The sequence below is a fragment of the Pongo abelii genome, chromosome 1 (assembly GCF_028885655.2).
Source record: "Pongo abelii isolate AG06213 chromosome 1, NHGRI_mPonAbe1-v2.0_pri, whole genome shotgun sequence".
Taxonomy (NCBI): domain Eukaryota; kingdom Metazoa; phylum Chordata; class Mammalia; order Primates; family Hominidae; genus Pongo; species Pongo abelii.
Window position 1 is genome coordinate 13,892,328 of NC_071985.2, and position 13,058 is coordinate 13,905,385.

A 13,058-nucleotide genomic window follows, 5' to 3' on the forward strand; every position below is an offset into this window, starting at 1 on the left:
CCTACACACATGGATTAATGACAAAAGAAATTTCAAAAAAATTACTTGAGTTGAGGTTTATGAGGTTTCAAGACTTTTAGCTGTTTATAGTTTCCTCAGAAGATATTTTAAGGTTGATTTTATATAAGATAGCAACACTAAATAATTAAATGGCATATAATTAAACAAAATCATAGATACCACAGGATACTGTCACTCAAATAAAACTGGATACAGGAGGCACCTATAAATTAGTTGTTAATTTTGTCAAAATTTGTGGTATAAAGTGGTACTGAGAAGCTTACACACAAACAGCTGCAAAATACACACACACACACACACACACACACACACACAATAATTACTTACCTGCCACGGGAGGGACAACACCAGCAAAACGTACTGTTGCATGTTCTCCATTAACTTCAACTCTTTGACCAATGACATCCGCTGTCAAAGTGTCACTCATTATAAAATATCCAGAATCCAAAATATGAGATCTAGGAAGAAAAATACAACACTGATAAGAACTTAATACAATTCCTTTAAAGGAATTTTTTTTGTTTTTGAGGCACAGTCTTGCTCTGTCGCCCAGGCTGGAGTGCAGTGGCGCAATCTCAGCTCACTGCAATCCCCACCTTCCAGGCTCAAGGGTTCTTGTGCCTCAGCCACCAGAGTAGCTGGGGCCACAGATGTGCTTCACCACACCCAGCCAATTTTTGTATTTTCAGTAGAGAAGGGGTTTTGCTACATTGCCCAGGCTGGTCTCCAACTCCTGAGCTCCAGCAATCCACCCACCTCGGTCTCCCAAAGTGGTAAAATTACAGGTGTGAGCCACCGTGCCTGGCCTATAAGAAAAGGTTCAAGTTTGGGAGAGAAGTCAGTATACTTAAAGTGCCTATAGAGGGTGATGACAGATGTGGGTCTCTAGCTCAAACGATATATTTGCGCTAGAAATGTGTTTTGTTGTTGTTGTTGTTGTTGTTTTTTAAGATGGTGTCTCACTCTGTTGCCCAGGCTGGAGTGCTGTGGCACGATCTCGGCTCACTGCAACCTCCACCTCCCTGGTTCAAGCAATTCCCCTGCCTCAGCCTCCCAAATAGCTGGGATTACAGCACCCACCACCATGCCTGTTTAATTGTTTTGTATTTTTGATATAGACGGGGTATCACCATGTTGGCCAGACTGGTCTCAAACTTCTGACCTCAGGTGATCCACCCTCCTCTGCCTCCCAAAGTGCTGGGATTACAGGCATGAGCCACTGTGCCCGGCCTAGAAACGTGTTTTTAGGAGTTGTCAGCACAGAGCTTATAACTGATAGCATGAAAGTAGATGAGAATGAAAGGGTATCAGCTAGAAAGAAAAGGGGATCAATGACAGAATCCTGCAAAAACATAATAGTTAAGAAAGAAGGAAGAAATCCCTAAGAAGTCGGAGAAAGAAAAAACAGAAAAGAAAAAAGAAGAGCAGCTACCTGATGCCTTGGAATCCAAGGGACAGAGTTTAAAGCAGGAATAATCAAGCAACAGTATCAGATGCTGCAGAGAGAGCCTGTGAGACTAGGGCTTAAAAATCCGTGCTCCTTTTGCAAGCACAAATATGGTTAATTTCCAAACCTTCATCTTTGTCTAAATAAAACTCACTTTCTTTTTTTCTTTTTTTTTTTTTCTTGAGACAGTCTCGCTCTGTCGCCCAGGCTGGAGTGCAGTGGCACGATCTCTGCTAACTGCAACCTCTGCCTGCTGGGTTCAAGCAATTCTCCTGCCACAGCCTCCCTAGTAACTGGGATTACAGGCACACACCACCACACCCAGCTAATTTTTGAATTTTTAGTAGAGACGGTGTTTCACCATGTTGGCCAGGCTGGTCTCGAACTCCTGACCTCAAGTGATCAGTGATCCACCCGCCTCAGTCTCCCAAAATGCTGGAATTACAAGCATCAGCCACCGCAGCCGGCCTAAATAAAACTCACTTTCTATTTTAAAAAGCTAGCAGTGTTGGCTGGGCACGGTTGCTCATGCCTGTAATCTCAGCGCTTTGGGAGGCCAAGGCAGGCAGATTACCTGAGGCCAGGAATTCGAGACCAGCCTGGGCAACATAGTGAAACTTATCTCTACCAAAAAAAATACAAAAATTAGCCAGTCATTGTGGCACACACCTGTAGTCCCAGCTACTTGGGATGCTGAAGTGGGAGGACCATGTGAGCCCAGAAGATTGAGGGTGCAGTAAGCCAAGATCATGCCACTCTGCTCCAGCCTAGGCAACAGAGCTAGAGCCTGTCTCAAAACAAACAAAAAAACACAAATAAAAGATAACAGTGTTGAAGTACAAGGATTTTTAAACGACCACAAGTTACATGACTATTGAACAAAGTATTTTTCTATTTTAATATTATCATATATAATATGTGCACAAAACAAAAGAAAAAACATATGCTGTTACATGCCATCTGGGGTTAGAATACATTACTGACTACCCACAAACTCCATTTGTATATACATATCTGAGGCCTTTGGTATTACTACCTCTCCACCTTTATGGGTTTTTTTTATTTTAAGAACAGGTAGATGGAAGGGGAGTGGTGGCTCATGTCTGTAATCCCAGCACTTTGAGAGGCCAAGGCGGGTGGATCACAAGGTCAGGAGTTCGAGACCAGCCTGACCACCATGGTGAAACCCCGTCTCTACTAAAAATACAAAAACTAGCCAGGCGTGGTGGTGCGTGCCTGTAATCCCAGCTACTCAGGAGCCTGAGGCAGGAGAATCGCTTGAACCCGGGAGGCAGAGGTTGCAGTGAGCCGAGATCGAGCCATCGCACTTCTGCCTGGGTGACAGAGCAAGACCCCATGTCAAAAAAAAAAAAAAGAATAGGTAGACATTTCCTCTGTTACTGGAGTTGTCTGTTACATTTGACCTGCTATTTCCATATTACAGAATAATCTAAGCATTTCAATATCACTTTATATGATTTTAAGTTTATTAAGTTTCTGCATAAGGTCCTCTCAATCAGGTCCTCAAATATTTTGTAAAAACAATAACATTAGGCTGGGCGCAGTGGCTCACGCCTGCAATCCCAGCATTTTGGGAGGCCAAGGCGGGCAGATCACAAGGTCAAGAGATCGAGACCATCCTGGCCAACAGGGTAAAACCTCGTCTCTACTAAAAATACAAAAAAATTGGTTGGGCGTGTAGTGAGCACCTGTAGTCCCAGCTACTTGGCCATCTGAGGCAAGAGAATCACTTGAATGCGCGAGGCGGAGGTTGCAGTGAGCCAAGATCGTGCCACTGCACTCCAGCCTGGCAACAGCAAAATTCCATCTCACAAAAAACAAAACAAACAAAAAAAATCATTTCTCCCAATTGTTGTGAAAAGAATCCTACTTTCAAAATGGAGCTGAATTTCATCTATTTAAATAAAGGAGGACAGGGCCATTGGGAAGGGGGCCAGGATCCAGATCTAAACATGCCCAGTAGTGTTGAAAAGCAAAAGAGAAATAATCTCCAAGCCCAAAGTTGGTAAGAAAAGTCAAAGCAGTTTAGATGATTTTTTTTTTTAATTGAGACGGAGTCTCACTCTGTCGCTCAGGCTGGTGCAATCTCAGCCCACTGCAACCTCCATCTCCCGGGTTCAAGCAATTCTTCCGCCTCAGCCTTCTGAGTAACTGGGATTACAGGTGGCTGCCACCAGGCCCAGCTAATTTTTGTACTTTTAGTAGAGATGGGATTTCACATATTGTCCAGGCTGGTCTCAAACTCCTGACCTCAAGTGATCTTCACACCTCAGCCTCCAAGTGCTGGGATTACAGGTGTGAGCCACTGCGCCGGCCAGTTTAGATGATGTGATGGCAGGATCGACATACGGGTCAGACTAGGCATGGGGAATTTATGTTTTAATAAGCTAAGAGGTCTGGCCAGAGACACAGCACTACCCAAAAACCTGTGCTCAGATTCAGAGCTCTAGTCCCTAAGAAGAGGGACTAATAAAATGACTGCAGAACTCCACTCCTACAAGAAATTAAAGTACTAGGCCAAATCTTGGCTCCATGAACTAGATTGTATAGGGATTATCTAAACCCAGAAACTCACAAGGCCCCATAATCAGTCTGAGGCTCTTTCCAGCTGGGGCTCAGCTTAAGGGTACTACTATATCACCCTGCAGATCAGGCTAACAGTGAGAATGGCTTGGTGAGAAGAAGGGGGCAGCCATCAATGGGAAGTAAAACGAGAGAGTATAATAGCAGGAATGAGGATTGAAGACACTAGGAAGCCATTCTCATTATTAATCTAACATCTGTAAGTAACTCATGAATTCCTTCACATGCTTGATCCTATTTAATCTCCAGTAACAATTTTTTTTTCCATTCCTACCTGTATGCTGTGCCCACAGACAGGACCAATGAGATCATTAGGTATAAGGTCTAAGGTCAGTAATTAACAGTCTCTGTGTCAAGTCAGGTGTTTTTATTTGTTTGTTTTGAGATGAGTCTCGCTCTGTTACCCAGGTTGGAGTGCAATGGCGTGATCTCAGCTCTGGGACCTCCGCCGCCCAGGTTCAAGCGATTCTCCTGCCTCAGCCTCCTGAGTAGCTGGGATTATAGGCATGCGCCACCAAGCCTGGCTAATTTTGTATTTTTTTTTCAATAGAGATGGGGTTTCACCTTATTGGTCAGGCTGGTCTCGAACTCCTGACCTCAGGTGATTCACCCATCTCGGCCTCCCAAAGTGCTGGGATTACAGGTGTGAACCTCTGCGCCCAGCCTCAAGTCAGTATTTTTGATGATCCTGTCTCATCTCTGAACGTTTCTAATAATGTCTTTCTTGATACCATGATCTTCCGTGAAGACCTAGAAACTGGATCCATGTCTTGGTGACCTATGCCTTAGTTCCAAAGCCTTTACCCTCTTCTAGCTAGTAACCAATGGGTCCCTGTTTCCTGATGTTAGACCTACTTGATGCTGTTACTGCTGTTACTGGCTCACTCTGCACCCTTATTGCCTGTTGCTAGGACAATCACTTTGATCACTTGCCCACCCCCAGCCCCATTTCAGTATCCAGTCAAAATGACCTGCAGTCAGCTGCTGCCTAGTTAAGTTCTCTCTAATGGCCTGCACTGGGCCCTCTCCTAATCACCTGAATGTGAGTGGCATGTTGCTCTCAGTTAGGTCTCTCTGGGTGCTGACTAAGGCTTGGTTAAGATGGAATGACTTTTTAAAATACACACACTTGCTAACTAATGAAGATAGCCCACTTAAATGTTGGAGTGACTCTTCTTGTTATTCTTCTTTAAAAAGATGAAATCTACATCTCTAGGCCAGGCGCAGTGGCTCATGCCTGTAATCCCAGCACTTTGGGAGGCCAAGGCAGGCAGATCATGAGGTCAGGAGATTGAGACCATCCTGGCTAACACAGTGAAACCCCATCTCTACTAAAAATACAAAACATTAGCCGGGCATGGTGGTGGGCACCTGTAGTCCCAGCTACTCGGGAGGCTGAGGCAGGAGAATGGTGTGAACCCAGGAGGCAGAGCTTGCAGTGAGCTGATATCGCACCACTGCACTCCAGCCTGGGCGAGAGAGTGAGACTCCATCTCAAAAAAAAAAAAAAGAAAAAAAAAGAAATCTACATCTCTATCATTTTCACCTAGTAATTTCCTACTACTGCCCTGCGTAGCTACAGAGAATCAATATATTCCCTTTCCCAGACAACATTTAAATGTGGAAGGCTGGCTGGGCACGGTAGCTCACACCTGTAATCCCAGCACTTCGGGAGGACAAGGTGGGTGACTCACCTGAGGTCAGGAGTTCGAGACCAGCCTGGCCAACATGGTGAAACCCTGTCTCTACTAAAAATACAAAAATTAGCCAGGTGTGGTGGCTGATACCTGTAATCCCAGCTCCTAGGGAGGCTGAGGCAGGAGAATCGCTTGAATCCGGGAGGCGGAGGTTGCAGTGAGCCGAGATTGCGCCGTTGCACTCCAGCCTGGGTGACAGAGGGAGATTCAGTCTCAAAAAATAAATAAATAAATATGGAAGGCCATTTGTTACCATTTCTGCTTTCCCTGATTCCTGTCTTCATCTCCCAAACCTCTCTACCAGGGTAAACATTTCCTGCTCCTTAAACCCTCCTTATAGCATTCCAGTTTTCCTCTGTAACTGATTTACTGATTCCATGCTAAATTGCAATATCTAGAACTGAAAACCACATTCCAGATGTGGCCTGACCTGCATGTGGGGTACAATGGTCTGAAAAGCATTCATTTAACAGTGTAGGCTAGGCAAAGTGGCTCACGCCTGTAATCCCAGTACTTTGGGAGGCCGAGGCAGGTGGATCATCTGAGGTCAGGAGTTCGAGGCTAGCCTGGCCAACATGATGAAACCTGTCTCTACTAAAAATACAAAAATTAGCCAGGCATGGTGGCAAGCACCCGTAATCCCAGCTACTCTGGAGGCTTAAACCCAAGAGGCGGAGGCTGCAGTGAGCCAAGGTGTGCCACTGCATTCCAGCCTGGGCAACAAAGCAACACTCAGTCTCAAAAAAATAAATAAAATTTTAAAATTAAAAAAATAAAAATACAAAAATTAGCCGGGCATGGTGGTGAGTGCCTGTAATCCTAGCTACTTGGGAGACTGAGGCACAAGAATCGCTTGAACCCTGGAGGCGGAGGTTGCAGTGAGCCAAGATCGTGCCACTGCACTCCAGACTGGGCCACAGAGTGAGACTGCGTCTCAAAGAAAAAAAAAATGTAGACGTTACGTTCTTTTTTTTCTGTCCCTTTCACGGGAAAGACTGTTGCTTACTATTAAGGTTGCAATGAAAGAAATTCCAAAGCCATTTCTGATTTACTATCATCTTCCGATCATAAAATTTAAATGTTTAAATTTCACTACAATTGTATTACCCTAAAAATGAGTTTTTTACTAGTTTTAAGTGCCCTTTCAAAATTTTCATTAACATGTAAGCAGAATTTTACTACAACTGAGACATATAATTTGTTCTACTTCTTTTATTAACTTCTTTTAAAATAAAGTAGGGCCTCACTATGTTATCCAGGCTGGTCTTTAACTCCTGGGCTCAAGCAATCCTCCTGAGGATTCCCAAAGTGCTGGGATTACAGGCTTGAGCTACCTCAACTGGCCATATTAACATTTGTCCGTAAACATTTTTCTATACAGCCACAGAATCAACACATTAATCATCTCAATATCCAAGTATGATACCACAATTTACTTAATAATTTCTTTTTTTTTTTTTTTTTTTTTTGAGACGGAGTCTCGCTCTATCACCCAGGCTGGAGTGCAGTGGCGCAATCTCGGCTCACTGCAAGCTCCGCCTCCCGGGTTCACGCCATTCTCCTGCCTCAGCCTCCCCAGTAGCTGGGACTACAGGCACCCGCCACCACGCCCAGCTAATTTTTTGTATTTTTTAGTAGAGACGGGGTTTCACCATGTTAGCCAGGATGGTCTCAATCTCCTGACCTCGAGATCCGCCTGCCTCGGCCTCCCAAAGTGCTGGAATTACAGGCGTGAGCCACCGCGCCCAGCCTCTCTCTCTCTCTTTTCTATTGGTAGAGAAGGTATCTCTCTCTGCTGCCCAGGTTGGTCTCAAACCGCTGGCCTCAAGTGATTCTCCCGTCTCAGCCTTCCAAAGTGCTGGGATTATAGGTGTGAACCACCACACCCAGCCAATCATTTCTCTAATGCTGTTTATTTACAACTCCAAAGAAAACAGCTAAAAACAGCTTTGATTTTTAAAATATTACCTTATGAAGTATTTCCTTGGGAAAAATTCTTAAGATAGATAAATATGTTTAAGGTTCTACAAAGCCAGCCAGGAGTGGTGGCTCACGCCTGTAATCCCAACACTTTGGGAGGCCAAAGCAGGGGGATCATCTGAGGTCAGGAGTTCCAGAGCAGCCTGGCCACTAAGGTGAAATCCCATTGCAACTAAAAATACAAAAATTAGCCTGGCGAGGTGGAGTGCGTCTGTAATCCCAGCTACTCAGGAGGCTGAGGCAAGGAGAATTGCATGAACCTGGGAGGTGAAGGTTGCAGTGAGCCGAGGTTGCACCGCTGCACTCTAGCCTGGGTGACAGAGCGAGACTCTGTCTCAAAAAAAAAAAAAAAAACTTACTACATCCAAGTAGTAGACATTCTTGTACTACTTCTTAGTCTAAATCAATTTTTTTTTTTTTTTTGAGATGGAGTCTCGTTCTGTCGCCCAGGCTGGAGTGCAGTGGCGTGATCTCGGCTCACTGCAAGCTCCGCCTCCTGGGTTCACGCCATTCTCCTGCCTCAGCCTCCCGAGTAGCTGGGACTACAGGTGCCTGCCACCACGCCCGGCTAAGTTTTGTATTTTTAGTAGTGACAGGGTTTTACCACATTGGCCAGGATGGTCTCAGTCTCTTGATCTCAGGATCCACCCGCCTTGGCCTCCCAAAGTGCTGGGATTACAGGAGTGAGCCACCGTGCCTGGCCTACTCCCATAATATTTTATGTATAGAAAAGCAAATACATTTTTTCTTTCTTTACACAACTGAAAGCCTACTATACAGGTGGTTCTATTCCTCACCTTTTCATTCAATAATATATCCTAGAGATTTACCCAAAGCCATGACAAGAGATTTTAATTTCTGGGAACTATAGTATTTGAATAGATATACCATAATATACTTAACCAGTCTTCAAACTGAAGGACATTTAGTTAATATCGAGTTTTTGCTATCACAAACAATACTGAAAAATTACGCCTACACGTTTATCTTCCTGTATCTGTAGGAAAGTTTCTCAAAACTGGTATTGCTGAGTCAAAAAGTATGTGCATATTAAATTTTAATAGCTAATGCTAAATGTCCCTTTATAATGGCTATATCAACTTACCATGCTATCAGCAGTGTATAAACTCCTGAATTCTTACAACCTGGCCTTCATGATATATTAATAAAATTTTGAGACCGAGTGTGGTGGCTCACACCTGTAATTCCAACACTTTGGGCGGCCGAAGCGGGCAGATCACAAGGTCAGGAGATCGAGACCATCCTGGCTAACCAGTGAAACCCCATCTCTACTAAAAATACAAAAAAATTAGCCGGGTGTAGTGGTGGGCGCCTGTAGTCACAGCTACTCGGGAGGCTGAGGCAGGAGAATGGCGTGAACCTGGGAGGCGGAGCTTGCAGTGAGCCGAGACTGCGCCACTGCACTCCAGCCTGGGCGACAAAGATAGACTCCGTCTCAAAAAAAAAAAAAATTTTGATTGTCAGTCTAACGAGTAAAATATGTAGTTCATTTCCATTTCCATTTATGAACCAGCTGTTAATATACTTTGCCCATTTCCTACTGGTTTATTGACCTTTTTCTTATCAATCTGCTTTTAAAATCTAAACTCAGTCTATTTCCTAGATCACTATAGCCTTGAACAACTGGGCTCACGTAATCCTCCTGCTTCAGCCTCCCTAATCACTAGGTGGGGCAGGCATGCGCCACCACACCCAGCTAGATTTTTTTTTTTTTTTTTGAGGCTCATCGCCCAGGCTGGGGTGCAAAGGTGTGATCTCGGCTCACTGCAACCTCCCCTCCCCAGCTCAAGGGATTCTTCTGCCTCAGCCTTCCAAGTAGCTGGAATTACAGGCACCCAGCACCACGTCTGGCTAATTTTTTGTATTTTTAGTAGAGAGGGGGTTTCACCATGTTGGCCAGGACCTCACGTGATCCACCAGCCTCCCAAAGTGCTGGGATTACAGGCATGAGCCACGACGAGAGGCCTCCTATATAATAAGGTAACTAAATAATTCTTCAAATAAAATAATTTGAAAAGAATAGAGGCCAGATTTGGTGGCGCACACCAGTAATCCCAGCACTTTGGGAGGCCAAAGCAGGCAGATCACTTCAGGTCAGGCGATCCAGACCAGCTTGGCCCACATGGTGAAACCCTGTCTCTACTAAAAATACAAAAATTAGCCAGGTGTGGTGGCCCACCCCTATAATCCCAGCTACTCAGGAGGCTGGGCAGGAGAATTATAATTGTAATCCTTCCCCTCCTGGGTTCAAGCAATTCTGCCTCTGCCTCCACAGCAGTTAGGAGTACAGGCGCCCGCAACCACGCCCAGCTAATTTTTGTATTTTTAGTAGAGACAGGGTTTCTCTATGTTGGCCAGGTTGGTCTCAAACTCTTGACCTCCACTGATCCACCCGCCTCGGCCTCCCAAACTGTATCTCACATAATTTTAAGGAGCTTCTACAAAAAGCTTTAGGTATTTTCCAAAGAAACTGAAGGCATGTCTTCTCTCTAAAACACCAATGACCTAAATGTGTACCAAACCCACAATTTTATGGCAAAATTATACAAATGAGAACATATAAAAGTAACTAACAAACCAATTAGTCTGTGACTTTTCTTTACACTTACAAATACCATCAAATCTTCTAAAATCATTTCTCCACAAATTCATTCCAGCTACTGAAACAATTACTGGCAAAGAATGATGCTGTCCTTTTCTGGTAACCCCTATCTACTTTCTGGGTAATATTCATTTCACACCTAAAAATATCTCTATCATATTGATTTCAAATTGTCCTTCTTGCACGAATTCCCAGCAAAATGTAGGGAAAGTGACATATACTTCTTTTACAACCTTTGAAGTGCTAAGTATACAATAAATACTCTATTAAATAAATTTATGATAAATTGACTTAAATAAATGAACAAGAAAAAGAAAAAAACACACACACCAGAAAACAGTTAACAACTACTAGTTTTACTCTTAAACACTGACATCCTATAAAAATTTGAGATGAGCCAGGAAGCCTGTTGAAAATCAGTAGCTTAAAAACAATATTGTTCTACAGGGTTAAAATTAGAATTATGCCAGCTGGGCATGGTGACTCAAACCTGTAATCCCAGCACTTTGGGAGGCCGAGGCGGGTGGATGACTTGAGGTCTGGAGTTCGAGTCCAGCCTGGCCAACAGAGTGAAACCCCATCCCTACTAAAAATATAAAAATTAGCTAGGCATGTTGGCGTGTGCCTGTATTCCCAGATATTCAGGAGGCTAAGGCAGGAGAATCGCTTGAACCTGGAAGGCAGAGGTGGCAGTGAGCTGAGATCACACCACTGCACTTCAGCCTGGGCGACAGAACGAGACTTCGTCTCAAAAAAAAAAAAAAATTATAATTAGGCCGAGCGTGGTGGCTTATACCTATAATCCCAGCACTCTGGGAGGCCAAGGCGGGCAGACTGCTTGAGCCCAGAAGTTGAACAGCAGCCTGGACAACATGGTGAAACCCCATCTCTATAAAAAAGTACAAAAATTAGCCACGCATGGTGGCGCATGCCTGTAGTCCCAGCTATTTAGGAGGCTGACGTGAGAGGATGGCTTGAACCAGGGAGGTGGAGGTTGCAGTGAGCTAAGATCAAGCCACTGCACTCCAACCAGGGTGAAACAGCCAGACTCTGTCTCAAACAAACAAAAAAAAATTAAAATAGGGTGGGTGCAATGGGTCACTCCTGTAATCCCAGCACTTTGGGAGGCCGAGGTGGGCAGATTACCTGAGGTCAGGAGTTCAAGACCAGCCTGGCCAACAAGGTGAAACCCCATCTCTACTAAAAATACAAAATTAGCCAGGCATGGTGGCACATGCCTGTAATCCCAGCTACTTGAGAGGCTGAGGTAGGTGAGTCGCTTCAACCTGGGAGGTGGAGGTTACAGTGAGCCGAGATCACTCCATTGCAATCCAGCCTGGGCAACAAAAGTGAAACCCTGTCGCAAAAAATAAATAAATAAATAGAAAATAAAAATTAAAATTAAAAAATAAAAAATAAATTATGATTAGATTCAGTTAAATATGCACATCAAAATTAAAAATTAAAATATAAAAATCAGCTGGGTGTGGTGGTGCACGCCTATAGGCCAATTTATTTGGGAGGCTTAGGTTGGAGGATCACCTGAGCCCAGGAGTGCAAGGCTGCAGTGAGCCCTGATCACACCACTGTACTCCAGCCTGGGCAACAGAGGGAGACCCTATTGTACAAAAAAAAAAAAAAAAAATGAAAAAAGCCCAGGCACGGTGGCTCATGCCTGTAATCCCAGCACTTTCGGAGGCCAAGGCAGGCAGATCACCTGAGGTCAGGAGTTTGAGACCAGCCCGGCCAACATGGTGAAACCCCCACCTCTACTAAAAAAACAAAAATTAGCTGGGCATGCTGGCGGGCCCCTGTAATCCCAGCTACTTGGGAGGCTGAGGCAGGAGAATCACTTGAATCCGGGAATTGGAGGTTGTAGTGAGCCGAGATAATGCCATTGCACTCCAGCCTGGGTGACAAGAGCAAAACTCCGTCTCAAAAAAAAAGGTGGGGCCGGGTGCTGTAGCTCACGCCTGTAATCCTAACACTTTGGGAGGCAGAGGTGGGTGGATCAACTGAGGTCGGGAGTTGAGACAAGCCTAACCAACATGATGAAACCCCGTCTCTAATAAAAATACAAAAATTAGCCAGGCTATGGTGGCACGTGCCTATAATCCCAGCTACTCAGGAGGCTGAGGTGGGAGAATCACTTGAACCCGGGAGGCGGAAGTTGCGGTGAGCCAAGATCGTGCCAGTGCACTCCAGCCTGGGTGACAGAAGGAGACCCTGTCTCAAAAAAAAAAAAAAGGGGAAAAAAAAAGACAAGAGTGGCCAGGCGTGGTGGCTCACGCCTGTAATCCCAGCAGTTTGGAAGGCTGAGGCAGGTAGATCATCTGAGGTCGGGAGTTCAAGACCAGCCTGACCAACATGGAGAAACCCATCTCTACTAAAAATACAAAATTAGCCAGGCTTGGTGGCGCATGCCTGTAATCCCAGCTACTCAGGAGGCTGAGGCGGCAGAATCGCTTGAAGCCAGGAGGCGGAGGTTGCGGTGAGCCAAGATCATGCAATTGCACTCTAGCCTGGGCAGCAAGAGCAACCACTCTGTCTCAAAAAAAAAAAAAAAAAGCCAGGCGTGATAGCTCACACCTGTAATCCCAGCACTTTGGGAAGCTGAGGCGGGCGGATCATGAGGTCAGAGGTTCAAGACCAGTCTGACCAACATGGTGAAACCCCATTTCTACTA

The 13,058-nt window shown here is 44.8% G+C and overlaps 1 protein-coding gene across 6 annotated transcripts in view; it reads right to left on the reverse strand.

The window, feature by feature from the left end:
- TBCE (tubulin folding cofactor E) overlaps window positions 1–13,058 on the reverse strand; it is a 91,665-nt gene that overhangs the window by 74,046 nt on the left and 4,561 nt on the right. For 5 of the 6 annotated variants that reach the window (XM_024250883.3, XM_054559339.2, XM_054559410.2 and 2 more), the window contains 1 exon segment: window positions 349–479. In XM_024250883.3, the coding sequence (XP_024106651.2) occupies window positions 349–448 (100 nt within the window). In that variant the 5' untranslated portion in view covers window positions 449–479. 6 annotated transcript variants of the gene reach the window in all.